At 33.7% G+C, this 19,335-nt stretch overlaps 1 protein-coding gene across 2 annotated transcripts in view; it reads left to right on the top strand.

Moving 5' to 3' along the window:
* LOC127863384 (dynein axonemal heavy chain 11-like) overlaps positions 1 to 19,335 on the top strand; it is a 157,023-nt gene continuing 137,688 nt past the window's right edge. For both annotated transcript variants that reach the window (XM_052402895.1, XM_052402894.1), the window contains exons 1-10: positions 1 to 136; positions 4,015 to 4,165; positions 5,528 to 5,697; positions 6,529 to 6,716; positions 7,255 to 7,380; positions 12,564 to 12,785; positions 14,551 to 14,699; positions 15,484 to 15,595; positions 16,746 to 16,867; positions 17,642 to 17,839. In XM_052402895.1, coding sequence (XP_052258855.1) covers positions 4,068 to 4,165; positions 5,528 to 5,697; positions 6,529 to 6,716; positions 7,255 to 7,380; positions 12,564 to 12,785; positions 14,551 to 14,699; positions 15,484 to 15,595; positions 16,746 to 16,867; positions 17,642 to 17,839 — 1,385 coding nt within the window. In that variant the 5' untranslated portion in view covers positions 1 to 136; positions 4,015 to 4,067. The remainder of the gene's footprint in view (positions 137 to 4,014; positions 4,166 to 5,527; positions 5,698 to 6,528; positions 6,717 to 7,254; positions 7,381 to 12,563; positions 12,786 to 14,550; positions 14,700 to 15,483; positions 15,596 to 16,745; positions 16,868 to 17,641; positions 17,840 to 19,335) is intronic.

The raw sequence follows: 19,335 nt of genomic DNA, 5'->3' as shown, positions 1-19,335 counted from the left end.
TTTTGCTCTTGATTTTCATGCAGATTACTAGTAATACAATTGCATTATTCACACTTAGAGTACCATCCCATCACCTGGCAGCAAATATAACAATATGGCGTCGAACGCTAGTGTTTAGTTTTACAATAGTATTGCGGTATGTATATATTTGATCACAGTTCCTGTAACAATCCAGTGAACTTTTGCTTTATTTGTTTAAGCTTTGAAACACTTAATCGCGTCTCTTGCGGGAAAAGTGCATCTCGTTGGGGATTGAACCCGAGAATGTCGCTGAACAACTTTACGTTATTCGTTGCAGTGTTTCTATAACACGCATTTTTTTGTATGCAAACAACTTATTCCATTTAGGCTTAGCAAATACTTAGATACCTCTCATCATTATCATTTTGTTAAAATTCGCATGATGATGGGTAAACAGAAGAACAATCTTATCAATATTGCCTTATTGGAACTAAATTATTCTAATTATGAAGGGTAACTGGGTATTCACTAGAACATATATCCTCCAATTACCTTGAGTCGAGCATGACCCAAATTCAATCACTTTGTTTACATTAAGAACACGGCTCTCGTGATGACGTCACACACATGCGCTCCGAATATTTGTTTTACTAACATTACTACGCTTGAAAATAATTACAGATACGACTAATATAAGGAAAAACCCAAATTAATTGTATTAAAAAAATCTTACTTCAACTAAAATAGTCCAAATTAATGACCATTTCTTGCATTTGTTTCTTGCACATAAATTGCAGACCACTGCCCTAGTTTAAACACAAAAAATAAATGTATATGATTTATTTGAATGAAAATTCTTTAATTTTATCAAGATTCCCAGAAAATGTTGCATGGAACAATCTCATTATCTGTGAACGCACATCACGAAAATAGGTTACATGACGATTTACACACTTTCAGTGGGTAAACCTTGTCCCGATTGGGTGATAATTTTATCAAATCTTTTAATAGTAACTTATATATGCCAAAATTTTATTTGAACAACTTGCAAACGTTATTTCTTTTTGAACTCTTGAGCACTTTTTCGTGTCAATGTTGCTCAAAAGAAGATCGACCGATCCAACAGAAACTTATTAAATTAAATGGTTAATAGAAGATATGGAAAAAATTAAATTAATCTTTCAGTTTTTCTAAATTTGTTCAGTAAATCTACTTTTCAAAGTTTTGTTGACCTTCTGCCTATTGCAATCAAGTACTCTCGCTTTTTGGATGTGACCTCTCAACTCAAGGTAAACAACGCACGTAGTGTATGTCATTTGCGGGTGTGTATGGAACTATCGGCTTTGCGTGCTTAAACACGCTGTAAATAAACAATTTTGACATTGGTTGAACGGGATTGAAATAAATCTTTAAAGGTACATCATTTATTGCGACATTGTTTGAATTAATTCAGAAATTATTTTAGTTGTTTTCTTAACTGCTCAACTCAAGGTAATTGGAGGATTAATGTACATATGCACCCTTTCATAAACACAATGGCAGTTCTGCACACAGATTTCATGCACATCACTAAACAGACGTTGTTCGTTACCAATTAAGGAAAGCGATGGATAACTTCAAAAACACATTAAATTTACCTGAATGATAGCCTACAGAGGTTATCCTTTGCATGCAACCTTAAAAACACATGACAATGTTTCAACACACTATTCTTGCTGACATTTACATTTAAAATTTGGAACAGTGTAAATATTCGACATCTGTTCAACATTGTAATCAACTTCGGTTTAATACTGGAAAATACACTAATCGGTAAATTACAAACGCCCTGCGGACTCTGACTTTGAAATTCAAGCGCCCAGGCGAGGGGCTGATATTAAAATGGCCTGTGGAAAGCATTGTCATTGACATAATGTGAATATCTCGGGAAAATTTTCCAGATGTTTTCTCTTTTTTTGATAAAATTAAATAGAACTTCATAAAATACCGTAATTGAGACTGTTATGCCCTAGCAATTATACCATGAATATTGCAGATCAAACAAATGTTCTGTATGAGGCAATTTTAATATCCTTCTTTCCTATAGTTTTATCCATTTATGCAGAATAATGTAAAGTGATTAAAAAACTAAAACATTCATAATCACAGACTATTAGAGTTGTTTCCTACTATAAAAATTTGGCATTGTGCAAAAGTTGTGGAATTCTAACATCAGAAATGGTAATTTCATATTTTACATTTGGATACCCAATTTTTAGCTTGGTTGTTTGCGGAGAAAACCTGTGGTATTGTCATATCCAGCTCGTCGTGTCGTGTCGTCCACTGTCTGCATCGTGCTAAAACCTTAACATTTTAACTTTTTGAACATTGGCTCAAAAATCAAAGTGCTTCCACCTACAACTTTGAAACTTCATTTGTACCTGCACCTTGATGAGTTCAACACGCCACACCCATTTTTGGGTCTCTAGGTCAAAGGTCAAGTTCATTGTGACCTCTCTCTCTCTCTATATATATATATATATGAACAACACCATATTTAAATGACCCTTGCCAAAAAACTATCAATTAGTAAAATATTTAAACTATTTTGTATTGTCAATACTAGCGAAGGTAGAAATTAATCTTGCGCAGTTTACTGTACTTTTCAATATAAAATGTTTAGATCTCTTGCGATGATGTTATTGAGTTAAGATGGTCAATAGCTATTGCCGTGAATCAACTAATCTGTGCAATATTACTTGACATTGTGGAACTTTCACCATCATTTGATACTGTATAAATCATGAGTGTAAAAGAAAAAAATATTTATATAGAAGTAGGTTCAGTGTGGCTGCTGATTATTATATAGGATTTATGATGTCTATCAAAGATAGTACTATATACATACAAGACGTCCCGATCACGGCGGGACAGTCCCGCTTTTGGGCCCTTTGTCCCGGCGTCCCGATATGAGACGATCTGTCCCGACATTCGTAAAAAACGATGTAAGGTCTATAGGTTCCCAATAAAATTCGCTATTCAAGCCCTGTTTCGCTAACACTTACCACCACTAATCCATTTATTGACCCCAATTAACAATCCAATTCTACTTCTCGTGTGTACCAGTGTTGTTTATGACACCTTATCAGCGATTTATTTGCTAATTATTGATTTTATCAGGCATTCACACCATGGTGGTCTTCAAGATAGTGGTCGCTTATTGCTATCGATAGTTGTATTAAAATGAAATAAATGTTGAAAATGTGTTTGTTTTTGTCTTTGTTTGAAACGGTTTACAAAACAATTGTTTTGTAAACATTAACTCTACGTCATTAATGGGTCTTTTACATTCACACATGTTTAGTTCCAAAATAGCGGGATAATCCGAATGTGCAATATACCAAAATCGCAACAAACAGTCCAATAAGTGATACCCATCCTGTCTAGTGTAATTGGGTGTAATTGTAATAAAAACAACGAGGTGCTATGCATGACAGTTTGACCCTACTCCAATTAAGCTAAAAACAACGAGGTGCTATGCAGGACAGTTTGACCCTACTCCAATTAAGCCGCGACAATTGACAAGTACTAGTAACAAACTGCGCATGGATAAATGCTTAAAAAGCATTCCGTGTCAAGCTGATGTAACTGTTCGGTAGATAGTTTACTGTAACGCGTATTTTCAGTGTACTGGATAGCCTCCCCTGCGTTAATGTTTGCCATTGAAAGTAATATAATGAGTATTGTTGTCGTAATGTTCCAGATTTTGTACTCTAAAAAGATGAATATTATCTTCATTGTTTGCTATTGTCATATTTAATAAAACTGTTATTGTAATGTTTTAGGTTTCATGCTTCATATCAGATGGTTTTTGTCTTGAATAAAAGTATCAAGAGTTTTTGTTAGTACTATACTGACTACAGTAAAGGTGGAATGATAGATCGTTTTAGGTGTCCTGCTTTTTGGTCAAATGTCCCGACAATTTTTTATGGAATGTTCCGCTTTGGACCTAAAAAATTCTGGCATGTATGAGTACTATGTGTGATAAAAGCATTCAAACATCATCTTTTGTAGTGCTGCATGATATGAAGAGTAGAATCCAGACATAATCAGTGTACATATCAGCCATGGATGACCGTTTGAAGTGGCTGGAGACGAGGATTAGCTCCTCTCTCAGACCACGAAATGAGGAGCTCAAAAACATGTTCCTCAACGATGAAAACAGGTAAACATTGCTCTTAATTTATTAAAATACCATTGTTTGCACATTGAGCCATTTTTAACTTGATTCAATGTATTTTGTTTTGAAAATAATTAGTATGCACTTCATTTAATGCCATTTCTTTCATATACTGATACAGTAGACTCTCTGTAAACCGGACGGTCTGGGGACCGGCCTGATCATCCGGTTTTCAGAGAGTTCCGGTTTACCAAGAGTATGCATATTGCCGAAATATACATTGTATGCATCGTGTACAAAATCATATAAGAATAAAGCAAACCAAATACATTTACATGTACCATGTGATAACTGTACTTATGTAAGGTTTATGTTTAAAGCATTCTTCAAAAAATGTGTTTTTATTCGATTAATAGCTAAAAACATTCCATACTGACTTGTTTTGATTAATCCCAAAGTGAGTGTGGTGCTTTATACATGTACATACGTGACATTTGTCATATAGGCGAGTGAGTTGTGTTCGAGTTCGCTATAAATAGCTCTGAATTAATTTAACCTTAAAGACAATTTTGAGGAATAACGATTTGAGAAGACTTGTAGATTTGAGACTATTAATGCTGAAGATGCATTTGAAATTAAGAAAAGGCAATGAATGAATTTGCAGACAGATGGATGCATATTTAACGGTCAAATTTCTCACAGTTTTATCTGACAAACAAACAAACAACCATTTAAGCATTAAAAACATGGCTATAAGATGTTTTAAACTACCCGAGAAGATAACAAGAAAGTGATCGTCGCAACGGCATGCATTAATTTTTGTAATTAAATTGTTTATCATAAGCTTAATAAAACGATTGAGTCAATCACTTTTTGGTGTAACTGCATGTCTATTGTAGACATTCACAGTTTGTTTTACATTATTTAATCGGACTTCTTTAGCGCGGTAACAACTTGACACCTTTATGGTTTGTTTAATCCGATTATCGATGATTGCGCGAGCAAAATGTTTGACACCGCTCGCGCTGTGCTGACTAGGTATTGTAATTTTCACGCCTCAGGCATGTTGAGAATTTGGACCGTCCGGTGTACTCAATGTATTTTACGTTGAAAATGACCAAATTCACGGAGATATCCGTTCGGTTTCCGGTTTTGAGAGAGTTCGGTTTATTCAACATTTTTTAACAAAGAAATAGAAGGAGAAAATACGGGACTGCCCGACCGTTCGGAATCGGGAGAGTTCCGGTATTCAGAGCGTCCGGTATTGGCAGAGTCTACTGTACAACGTATTTTGTCTTAGAACATCGTTAATATTATTTTAACCTGATAGCGTCAAATAGTGTTCGTCATAAACAAATGTAAGAATACATACATTTAGGGGTTTATTCATATTGCTTTTACTTTCAGGCTGGCATTTTATGAGTTCATCAACAATGAGGATGTACGAAGAATGTTTGTCTACATAAGACCTCCCAAACAGTTAATAGCATCCCTTCAGCCGCCACATGATTTAAAATACAAGTCTATATTCTTCCTAAAGTCAAACACTGGAACAAAGATTACAAAGGACAACATAAGTATGTTTAAAATTTGCTTACAACAAATGTAATAATATTTAGCTCACCGGAGCGTATAAATATCATAGGGAGCTTTAAGGATACCAAATTGTCATTAATTAACAAAGCGCTTATTTCAAAGGCATATTATTAATATGTTTGATACTTTGTTTTAGAAATTATACATACCATAAACCTTGGTTGCATAAAGCAGAATAATTATCAGTTGCAGCCATTGTTTATTACCGATGCTTATTAACCCTAATTGTGCAAATGCTATGGTCCACTGACTTCTGGAATACATCTGCTAGGTTTTTTGACCGTCACATGGTTGTAAAAACAAGTCTGACATGTGAACAGAATAATTCAAATGCATGAAAGTTTAAATCTGATAACATGCAACTGTCTGCAAATTGAGTGTCATTAAACTATTATTTTTGCTAAATAAGAGGTTGCCTGGAAACTTAGTTCGTCCAAAAACTAAAGTAATAAGTTACAGCCTTTAAGGTGTTTACAAACTTGTAAATCCAGTACAGACTGGATAAAAATTCTTAAAATGTATGGCACCAAACTGTTGTTATTGACACTAAAGTTGCATGAAAATTATTATTACAGATAATGAAAATGTATACACATTTGTATACATACATGCGCTTTTATTTAATGTTACCATTTTACTAGGGTTAGAATAGACTTCATTTAATAAAAACTACAATAAAATCAGAAAGTGTCATCTCTGATTAGCCTGTGCAGACATCACAGCTTAATCTTGGAGGACACTTCATGCCCAAACATTAAAGACCTTTTCACAAAGCAAGGCTGAATTAATAATTCATATTTCCCTCTTTGCAGTGGATGAGGTGTTCTACATTGACTGCACTAATGTGCCCCTAGAGCACCTGGAGCTGGTGGTACGGGAGGTGTACCTGCCCCTGATGTGCACCAACCAGTCAGTGATGAGCAGCACGGGGGGTGACAAGGTGTTGGACGTGCTGCACCGCCTCATGTCCTCTGTGGAGATCACACAGGGTCATGTAGAGGTCAGTGCCACTGGCCCATATCATGTGATGTACCAATTTGAGCTGGTACAATTTCAAAACTGTGTTGAGTGTAAGTAATGTAAAAAGTAAACCAGTGGTTGTAATCTATGATTGCCTGATGTTGCTGGTTTGTGGATTAAAAATGGATTTGCTGACTGTTGTGTGCTTTGGGTACTGGTAACATGGCGTTGATGTGACTTTGATCACTTTTAATATGGGTTTCGTGTAATATGTAAATAACAGGATATTTATCATTCAAATAAATAGGATTATAATTCTCAGGATAAATAGATATTTGTACAACCATTACAAGTTTTTAGTACTGGTCTTGATCAGGTTCACTTAATAATCACATCTACCCACGTTAACGAAATAACACTCAGTAAATTGATGTCATTTTGTTTATTATCATGATGTCATTTTATAATTAGGTATTGGTTTTTGTTTTGTTTAATTTTGAAACGAAGAGATTTTTTCACAAATTAATGATAGGGTAAAGAGAATACTCAGTCAGCGAATGTTTGCTGGTTTGTTCTAGGGAAGGATCATTCTTAGTTTGCCGTCCATTGAGGTGTTGGCGGAGGCAGCTGCTGCCCCAAACAGGCGGGGAGCTGTGCTTCATGTGCTTGAAACAACTGTGCTTGGATGGATCAAGCAGATTAAGGTATGCTTATGTCAATATTCATTAAAAATAATTAGTCTTCGCCTGAAGAACACATTAATGGAACAAATAATTTAAATTCAAAGAAACATTACGGGTTGTTGGTATTTATTTATCATTGATAATAGTTATGATACTAACATGTAAAAAAATTAGGGATTCAACAGGTTAACCAATAAACCTAACAGAACAATCAGTAAACAGATTATTTTTTGTGTAAAAGGTTAACCTGATTTTTGATTTATGTGTTTTGCATCGAATTACTCGTATCATTTTACTTAGTGCGTGTGACATACGGCCAACGCAGTCATCAGGTCTTGCTTAGGTTAAGTACCGGCACTGTATGTTTTTAAAAGAACTTAAAATTACATGCCCATTTTTGTTGTCTGAGATATAAAGAAATGATGCTTAATTGGTAAATAAGATTTTAAATAGCTTTTATAATCATTTGTCCTGTTAAATATGTTATATGTACTTCTTAAAACCCATTTTTTAAATGATTACCAAAGTGATCAAAACAAAATTAAAGCTACTCTTATAATCATTAATCTTTTAAACCATAAGATTGATGGAAAATCAACCTGTTATACATATTTATTCAGATAGAGGTTTTTGTTGTATTTAAGTTTTTTCCCCTATCTCTGTGAAAACAATGAATTGGGAACATTGCACAATTTTGGAAAATTGAGTTGCAAACTGTTTAAAATTGTGGAAGACAATGCTCAATTGTGAACTTTAGTGTTTGTGCAGAAGTATGGTGCAGAAGTATATAATAATATTTAACTTAATACGTATTAAAAGCAATATTAACATTTGCCATATATCAAAATGTCTTTTAATAAGGCAATAAAATCATATTTTTTTATTGTCTTGACACTTTTTATAAAAAAACATCTACATTCACATAATCTTTTTTTTTAAATTCAATATTACACATACAATGTATACATGTATATGATCATGCAACAAAGTGAAACCATGTAGCAGCAATAATGTTCAAAACATGTTATACAAGATATGCTAAGATATATTGTGGTTTTCTTTTGGTTTAAAAAAAGGTTAATATGTATTATTTTTCTTTGGTTGTTTGTGTTAGGTGTTTAAAAAAAAGAAAAACAACAGGATAGTTATGAATAAGGATGTGTTGCATAAAGAGGGTAGAAAGCATACTGGACTTGTTTAGGAAAGTTTAATGTGTTTCCATTTTTGTTTAAATATATAAAGTGTATCATTGTTTAGGGCAATTTCTTTTTCAATTGGAATCTTCAGTTTTAAATAATTGATTAACAGTTCATTGTGGGAATTTGTTTTCTGTTTTTCATGCTGAATATAAAATATTTCATTAATATAATTATGTAATTCACAGCATTATAAATATCTTGAATTTTGAAGGTATTTACTCCTAAACTGATGTCTAAGAGAGATAGTTTAAAACTTAATTGTTGTTTCTCTAGAAAGGTTGTCAATTGATTCCATAGAGATTGAGTGTGTTTACACTCCCAGAAAATGTGTTCAATTGTTTCAATATGTTCACTACACATATCACATAGATTTATGTTGGATAGGTTGCATTTAAAAAGATATTTATTCGTAGCTATTATTCTCTGGATGTGTTTATATTGAAAATTTCTTAGTGTGCTATCAGTAGTTGATTTGTATGGCATGACAAATATTTGTTTCCAATTCAATTCTTTTTCTCCATGAAGGTTTTGCCATTTAGTTTGAGCTTTAGAGCTTTCGGCTTGGTTTTTAATTTGAAGTGTGTAAAAAAAAATAATTTTTTTTTGCAATTATATTTTCTACGAATGTTTTTTGAGTGCATGGTGTGTTATTTGTATTGGTAACAGCTTTAATATGTATGGGTATACTTTTGATCAATGCGTCGTACATCAGGAAATTACTTGTAGGTAATCCAAATATGTAGCATAAGTTATCAAAAGAATAGAAGTCGTTTATTCTGTAGTCGTACAATTGATCTACATATTTTATGTTTCGTTCGAACCAATGTTTATAGAAAAACGTTTTATTGTTAGAAGTTATGTCTCTATTATTCCATATAATGACTACTGTTTATTTTGGTTTCTAAATTATGAGTGACTTTACACCATGCCGATAGAACATTCAATAGAAATATGCTTTTGGTTGAAATTTCATCTAAGATATTATTGTCGATATAACATTCAAAAAGTAAGGAGTCACCATATTTTTTAAGAATTTTCTGGTAGAATAATTTCCATTTACTCGTGTTGGTATTATCTAAATATCTTTTGACCCAACTGCATTTGATTGCATTCAAGAATGAATCTATATCCGTTAGTTTGATTCCTCCATATTCTACTGATTGAATTAATTGAGTTCGCTTAATTTTGTCAGGTTTACCGTCCCATATGAAATTAAATATTTCTGATTTTATATCTTCAATGATATCATTTGGTGGGTTTGGGAGAACTGTTAGTGTATAAATTAATTTGGGGAGTGCAAACGTTTTCAACACTGTGTTTTTACCGATTAGTGTAAGTTTACGATGCTGCCATGATTTTAAACAATTTAAAAAAAATTGTAGTTTAGGCAATATTTTTTTTAGAACTGTTTCATGTTCATTGTTTGTAAAGGTTATTCCTAACGTTGTTGCTTCATCTGATGTCCAATTGAATTTCATTTCTTTTTTAAGATGAATATTACTTTGTTTTAATTTACCTACTCGAAGCACAGTGCATTTACTCTTGTTTAATTTAAGACTTGATGTCCTTCCAAAAAGGGTTAGCGATTCTATAAGATTATTGAATGAGTCACTACTGTCATTTAAAAAATAAGTTGCATCGACAGCAAATAGGGACTGTTTAATTTCTTCGTCAGGTTCTAGTGATATTCACTTTATATGTTTTTGTGATTGGATATATTGTGATAGATACTCGATGCATATAATAAAAAGCGAGGATGAAAGTGGACATCCTTGTCTCACTCCTCGTTCGATGTTAAAACTGTTTGAAAAAAATTGTTAATAATTATACTGTTAATATCGGTATAAAATAGTTTAACCCATTTAATAAGACTTTCACTGAAATTCATATTTTTTAAGCAAGAGAACATAAACGAATGGTCTATTGAGTCGAAAGCCTTTTCGAAGTCTGCAAAGAAAATGAGGCCAGAATTGTTTGGTTGGTTGAAATAATTTATGCATTCTTGGATCAGACGTACGTTTTCACCAATGTAACGTCCTTTAATGAAACCTGATTGAGATCTTGAAATGATTTAACATTTTGTAATATTTTTTTAATTCTGTTTGATATACTTTTAGTTGCAATTTTATAATCATTGTTCAGTAAACTAATCGGGCGCCAGTTAGATAAGGATTCTAAGTTTTTCCCAGGTTTTGGAATGAGTGATATAATACCTTGTTTTTGTAGCGTAGTTAAGTTTTCGTTGTTAAATGAATAGTTAAGTGAATTAATTAAATATGTTTTAATATCATGCCAGAAAATTTTAAAAATTTGATTGTGTTGCCATCAGATCCTGGACTTTTGTTATTTTGCATTTCCTTCAGTGCCACATTCATATTCATTAAGTAATCCGTCGCACAGTAGTTTTTCCTCTTGATTTAAAGCATGATGTGTATTTTTAAAAAGGGTGTTATTTTCTACATGTTTTCGTTTATAGAGGGTTTGAAGAATAATCGTTGTTCTTCTAATATTTGAGTTCTGTTTGTTATATCTTTGCCATTGACTACTAATTTGTGTACAGTTTTTTTGTTCACTTCTATGTTTTTCGATGTTTGCGAAGTATTTTGTATTTTTTTCATTGTGTTCAACATGCTGTGCACGTGCTCGTAGTATAATTCCATTGAGATGTGTATGGTAAATTCCTTCTAATACTTGTTTGTTTGATGTTATTTCATCTTCAATGTTTTTGGTATCATTTGTGTTTGTTTCATTCACATAATCTTACCAACAAAATTCTCACAAGTTAATGCTATCTCTAATCATAGGAAAGTGTAATGAATGTTAATACCCAGTCTAGCTTATATGAACATAAACAATTTTGTCTATGTGTTGCCATTTGGTTTGAAACGTTACGTATACACAGAATAACAGTACTGTCGTGAGAAATGTAAGCCATTTATATTTCCGAGCTTAAAACCTTTGTCATCAATACTTTAAATAATAAATATTTACAAAGTTTGAACCTTTTATGCATTTTATGGGAATGCATTTAAATAAATTGTAAAACAAACAGATCACACTTGAAACAATATTTTAACAAATAAGAATAATAGGTCGACTCCACATTGGTTCAGTCACTACATTACTCGTGTGTTTTCACTGTCATCAAATGATTATTTGTAATTCAGTCCATGTCTGTTTAATAGTGCATGATTTAAAAGCAACTATGATTTCTTTAAAAGTTAGTCAAAATTAAAACAAATCATAATCCCTGTCATTTGCTTATTTTCATTTTATATATTTTTTAACATAGAGTTTTGCGACACTTTTTAATTATTTTCTAATAGAATGGTGTTTTTTATTTGTCGAGCCCAAACACCTATTTCACCTGTTTTAAAATTTTATGTGGATTAACAATTATGATCATTTAAATCAAGCATAACCTGTTCAATGAGTAGATAAATAGGTGAGATAAATCTGAATGAAAAAACAGTAAAATGAATAAACTTGAAACGTAAGTGTTGGTTTTTGACAGTTTTGAGCCCAAATAGTTTGTTTTTTACAGTTTACATGTGCTGTTTTCGTAGAATATTGTGGCCGTTTAAGATTTGTGAAATGTCAGTGTCAAAATTGTGAATATCCTTTCACGACCACTCTTAAAGAAGAAAAAAAAGCTGTGCCATGAAGATTTAAAGTTGCATAAATAGTCATTTATGCTGAATGGATTAACAATTATCAAACTATAAAACAATACAACTGAATCACGCTCTGTGAAAAGGAAGTTTAATGCATATGCATACAGTTTCTCCCCAGATTAGCCTGTGCAGTCCAAACAGGCAAATTAGGGACAACACTTTCAACCCAGATTGGATTGTTGTTTAGAAGAGGCTTCTTTCAACAAGAAATTCCATTAAAGCAGAAAGTGTAGTCAGGCTAATCTGGGACAGCACTTAACGCACATGCATTAAACCACCTTTTCATAGAAGGAGACAAAAAAAAATAAAACTTATTGCTACTCTACTGCAGGGTGTGTTGCGTCACGACCCGATCCAGGACCTGTTCCAACACTTCGGCCCGGAGCCAGGACCGCTGGACGAGATTCGTATGTGGGAGCGTCAGCTGGGCAGGCTACACTCCATCCTGCGCCAGTTGGAGTCTGCAGTGGCTAAGGACATCTTGAACAACCTGGAGCAGGCGCAGAGCCAGTATGCGCACTCCTTCAGTCATGTGAGGAAGGACGTGAATAAGGTGATACAAAGTGTTCTGTTTTGCTTTCTTATTAGCTCTAAACATTCCATTTAATTGAGAAAGGATGTGAACAAGGTGAAACAAATTACTCTCCCTTGCTTTCGTTTGGGCTTCTAGTGTCACATTGATTTAACTGAAGTGAAGTGGATATGGTTCCTCCCCTAGGGATCAGAAGGTCATGGGCTCAGTTCTCATTATGGGAGAGTTTTCATTCATTTTCCTTTAAAGTGGATATGCTGTCTGCCTATCAGTGAGGATGGCCCAAATTTAATCCCCATTCTTGAAACGATGTTAATACTTTGTAAAAATATACTAAGTTCTGGTCTTACCCAGGAAATGGACTTGAGTGTCTTATAAATCTTTGCTTTTGATAAAGTCAGGCTTAAAATAAAAGGTTTTATCTTAATGACACATTATTTCTTGCTGGCTTTCTTTCTTTTGATACCTAAGGGTCGCATTATTTGATGTATTTGACTTATTTCTCTGCTTTCTATCTCTTGAGCTTTTAATATAGATTTACTTTTGACTGTCAGTCCTTCCGTAAACACAAATAGAAATTTAGGTGTCTACATAAGTCACATTTGTTTGTGGAAGAAAATTTGAAGACTTGTGCAACTCCATGTTTTGGTTAGAATGATTTATAAACATAGCAGGAGTTATGTACCTTTTCATACCCCTGGCATCTGCTGGTGCCATAAAGCATGTAGTGATTGACCTGTATGTGAATCTGTCTGTACATAACTGGTTAACCCAAAATAATGCATTTTGTCGAACTTCAATAGTGCTTCTTCTAGAACGTTGGTACCTGCATATATGTTTTCTATTTACACTCTCAAAATACCCACATCACTTGACCTCATTTTGTCGTAGACATTGACCTACTTTTGGACTTAGACTTAATCAGAAAGTCCAAATTCTTGGTAAATTCAAAATGACTTATTTTGTCTAATATCAATACTGTTCATTACGAAGGATTCATACTAGCAAGAATGTTACATGTGACTTTCAACAAACCAACACCACCTGACCTCATTTTCACCATGACATTGACCTGCTTTTGGACTATATTCAGAAGGTCCCAATTCGTGGTGAACCCAAAATGATATGTTTTGCCTATCAAAATCACATAATGGTACAAAGTTTTGATACTTACTTGAATCGTATCTATAAGCGCTTTCAAAACATCCATGTCACCTGATATCATTTGTAATGACCATGAAAGTGATCTACTTTTAGACATTTTGTTTATTATCTATGAAGACTATCAACACACCTCTAAATCTCTTACCTCATTTTGACCTTCACATTGACCTATTTTTTTTACTTAAGACCAATTAAGAATTCCAAAATTCATAGTTATCCCTTAGTGATCTCTTTGAGCACTATTAACAATTCACATCACATAGCCTTATTTTGACATTGACATTAAGCTACTCTTGAATATAAACTAATTAAGAAATTCAGAACTCTTGGTTAACCGAAAATCTCGCAGATCATCTGATATTTTTAGTGCAACTGTAAAGCTTTGAAACTTGCATGGACGTTATCTAGCGACACTCAACACACCCACATCACCTGACCTTATTTTGGCTGTGACATGGACTTACTTTTAGACTTGAACTGATTCAGAAGGCAAGCCCAGCTGTGTAAACTTACTTTAGCTTGTCTAAAATATTCAAGTACACAAACACACAAACCTAATATTCTCATGTCTGCATAAATCTTTCTTATGATTGCTTAAGTTTAATCACTTGTTTATTGTCAGGCTGTGCGTGAGACCAACAGAATTCTCAGTTTCTTGAGCACAATGCGCTGGCTGCTCAATGAACTGCACTCTGCAGTAGAGCCCCTTGAGATGCTGCGACTGTTCAAACCACTCATGCAGGTGCTCTTCCTCGTCTGGTCCAACTCAACGTAAGTTATAAGCAGAGTTAAGCAGAGTTAATCATGCATTCATACATATTAACTGATGGTCATATGCAAGTAAGTTACACACAGAGTATATAATGTATTAATACATGTATATATATATCAATCAATGTTGTATCCACGTAAGTTGCACAGAGAGCCAATCATGCATTAGTACATTCAAATGATGGTCATATCCTTCGCATTAGTTACTCACACAGTAAATCATGCATTCATACATAATTACCAATTATCATATGCTCATAAGTTGCACACAAACTCATTATGTCTACCGATTGTCCTACCCATAGAATTTACACACAGAGTGAATCAAGCTTTCCTACATTCAACGGATGGTTTTATCCACGCAAGTTACACACAGAGTGATTCTTGCATTCCTACATTCAACTGATGGTTGCATCCATGTAAGTTACACACAGGGTCAATCATGCATTCATACATTCAACAGATGGGAATTTCCTCCACTTAAATTACACACAGAGTTGATCATGCATTCAACCAATTGTTGTATCCACATAAATTACACACAATCAATTATGAACTTGTACATATCAATCAATATAGGTATCCACAAGACTTCTATCAAAAAAGTTTAACCTTAGTTTAACTTAAGCAAACTTCAATTTTATTTTATTTTCTGATTTTTTTTTCATCTTCAATTATATCACCTTAGGAAACATTTGATTTATCCTTTGTGGGAATAATACTGCTTAAGACAAAATACCTTAAAAAAAACTATTATTTGACCATTCAATCTCTCGTATTTCAGGTACTACCACCAGATGGACAAGTTCCAGAATATTCTACGCCTCCTCTCTAATGAGGTGGTCCACAGAGCCATTGCCCTGGTCGGAGAGGACATTCTCAGGGAACCTTTGGAGGTAATACAGCAGTCCAGCATCCAAACCATTTTCAGCAACCCATACTTTGCTAAACCTATTCATTTTGGCTTGATTGCATCAAAAGCCTTAAGCTTATTGAAACACATTTGAGTCTGTTAAAAGGATAGAACGATTAGTTTGTGGACAATTGAAAGAACGATCAAACAGCAGGAATCAAACACATGACCTCCTGGTTGCAAGGAAAACACCATAGCCACTATGCCACGATGACCTTATTATTAGATTTAGATTTAAGGGGAATTTACTTAAGTTGAATTTAAAATGACAGATGAACAAATTATCAAGTGTTTGAAAAAACGACTAGTTCTTAAATGTTTGTCAAGAACAAATTGTCAAACGTAAACAAATATTTTTTTTGAGTGAGAAGGTACCAAGTTGCATAATGTAAGGACTGTAGGAATAGAATTCATTTTACTGGTTTATATGGAGTTTTGATGAAAGATGCCCGTGTTTTAGTTAATATTTTTAAATTAATTTTATACAGATATTTCATTGACATTTGGGAACCACTAGTATCATGTTTTTTTCCAATGTCAAGAGGGTAACATTATGAACTGTTACAGCCTTCCGCAACAGTTAAAAAACTTTGTTCATGAGGGAAAATTATTTGACAGACTATTTGCTTATGTCAATTTATAACAATGATATTATAATTATATAACCAGTTTGTTCCAGTCAATAAAACAAATTGGTTTTACAGTTTCAGCACTTAGCTACACATAGTTAATCTCCTAATTGATTCTAATGACAATAACCATAAACCCAGTGTCAAAACAAACATTTACAGAGGACACTTACCTGCAGTCGACAATTGATCTCTAATCCTCAAGAAGATAATACCATCCAATCCATGATAAGCTTTAAGGTTGCTTTAATGAGCAGCTTTTTTACATGCTGTCAAACGATAGGAAAACAGGAATATTTGAATATGATTTCATGACTTGTTCCCATCCCATCCCTAATTTAGGTAAATCCATATCCATCCCTAATGTATTTACATTGAACATTGTTTCACACCTATGGAAGAAAATATGCAATTCTTATTTGTGTTAAACTGTAATTTCACGTTCACATATATCAAACTGAAATCATGATGTTCCATGTAAGAGTTACCGCTCTTGTCCTGCAGTCCTATTCCAAGCTGAAGGAGGCACTGCGTGTGTGTGCTGGTTTCCGTGGCACCTACCTGGACTTCAAGGACAAGGCTGATGACCAAAACGCCAGAAATATTGCAGAGAATGCAGAGAGACTGTATGTACCAGTAGTGCTTCCTTGCTTAATCTTGCACGCCTAAATCACAACCATGGAGCATTGACGAGTTAAGTCTTAGACTGAATCTTAATTTTTAACCTATTGAAATAAATGCTTAAAAGTTATACCTATTTTCATTGGTCAATATTGTGAGTGAAGACAAAGTTTGAAACTGAGAGTATTCATAGTGGAGGCCCAGTTGTAAATTGTAATAATGGCAGATACAAATTGTCTGAATTTAATGCTATGAGTATATGATGGGTTTATTATAATTTAGTTTTGTATATTAGTTTGTCCCCGAAATAAATCATTGACAAGGGCACAACACAATTGATCTACACGTAGCATAAGAACTCAGATATGTCACATAAGAATGGCATGATGTTATTTTCTGCCCTACAACAGTTCTTCAATACTTACTATGTGATTAATTTTTGTGAAAAGAAATGAGAAGGGAGCATCATACACATTTATAAATAATACATAAATGAGCCTTGTTCTAGGAAAGCTGGGCTTAATGGCTGTGCATAAAGTGTCATGATAATCACAGGCCATGTTTTCCACTTGTATGGTATTTTTCATTTGAAGGAAGTCTCTTCTTAGTAAAAATTGAGCTTAGGCAGAGAGTGTTGTCCCTGATAAGTCTGTGCTGACTGCACAAGCTTATATGAGACATCTCTGCATTTACATGCATTAGGCCAAGTTTTCCCAGAACAAGGCTCAAATTATGACATAAATCTCAAGCGTACAAAGCCTATATTGTTTTATTGCTAGGGCATCGCGACCTCAAGCTGGCACCATATTTTTAACAAAGATGTACGGCCCCCATTCATTCACTCCGCGTTACGGACTGAGACACAGTGACAAGGACTCCAGCAATGGCTCCTTAAATGAAGATGAGTTGTGGACTGACAGTCCATGGCCACCTAGGAACGCACCATGTTTTGATTTGCTCAATGCATTCATGGAGAGGTAACTTGCTGCAGCTTTTACTTAATTAGATTAATTTGTATTGCTTACTATAATATATTTATTAGTCCCCTACCGGTTTCACCGGAGGGGACTTATGGTTTGCGCTCTGTGTGTCCGTCAGTCCGTCAGTCTGTGAGTCTGTCACACTTTTCTGGATCCTGCGGTAACCTTTAAAGTTCTTAATATTTTTTCATGAAACTTGAAACATGGATAGATGGCAATATGGACATTATGCACGTCATTTCAATTTGTTCCTACGTCAAAAATTCTGGTTGCTATGGCAACAAATAGACTAGAAATACTGCTGGAAATGGTGGTTTTCTGGATCCTGCGATAACTTTAAAAGTTCTTCATATTTATTCATCAAACTTGAAATATGGATAGATGGCAATATAGACATAATGCAAGTCATTTCATTTGTTCCTACGTCAAAAATTCTGGTTGCTATGGCAACAAATAGACTAGAAATACTGCTGAAAATGGTGGTTTTCTGAAACCTGAGATAACTTTAAAAGTTCGTCATATTTTTTCATGAAACTTGAAACATGGATAGATGGCAATATGGACATTATGCATGTCATTTCATTTTTTTCATACGTAAAAAATTATGGTTGCTTTGGCAACAAATAGACTAGAAATACTGCTGAAAATGGTGGTTTTCTAGATCCTGTGATAACTTTAAAAGTTCTTTTTTTTCATTAAACTTGAAACATGTATAGATGGCAATATGGACATTATGCACATCATTTCATTTTGTTCCTACGTCAAAAATTATTGTTAATATGGCAACAAATAGACTAGAAATACTGCTGAAAATGGTGGTTTTCTGGATCCTGCGATAACTTTAAAAGTTCTTCATATTTTTTAATGAAACTTCCAACATGGATAGATGGCAATATGGACATTATGCACGTCATTTCATTTTGTTCCTACGTCAAAATTCTGGTTGCTATGGCAACAACAAAAAATATTCTGACAATGGTGGAATTTCTGACAATGGTGGAGCCGGTAGGGGACTTTTATTGCTTGGCAATAGTCTTGTTTTTTATGGTATGTTCATTTTTCAGTCTCAGCATATCAAAACTTTTCTGTTAATACTTGAAATTTCAATTAAACGTTATTTAGATGAATTTTCACCTTAAATTAAGTTTGCTTAAGGACATTTAAAAATAAAAATGAATGTATTAAACAAACTTAAAAAATATTAAAATTTGTGTTTACTTTATTTATTTTTATTTATTGTCATTTATTATGCATTTGTTACCAAGATACATTTGAAAAGAAGATTTGTCTCCTTGGTATGTGCTTGTCTAGTTCAGTTGAAGGTTTTCAAAACAGGCTGTTTATTATGACCCTTGCTTCTTGAGTGTTTTTATACAAAATCACATCAGATCCTCATAGGTATGAGTGTGTGTGTGTGGATGTCCATCAATATTCATATCCAACCCCAGACATGTTAAGCAGAGGATTGACAATCAATATTTGTCTTCTATGAC

Source organism: Dreissena polymorpha, unplaced genomic scaffold (assembly GCF_020536995.1).
Source record: "Dreissena polymorpha isolate Duluth1 unplaced genomic scaffold, UMN_Dpol_1.0 chrUn007, whole genome shotgun sequence".
Taxonomy (NCBI): domain Eukaryota; kingdom Metazoa; phylum Mollusca; class Bivalvia; order Myida; family Dreissenidae; genus Dreissena; species Dreissena polymorpha.
This window is presented reverse-complemented; position numbering and strand designations above follow the sequence as displayed.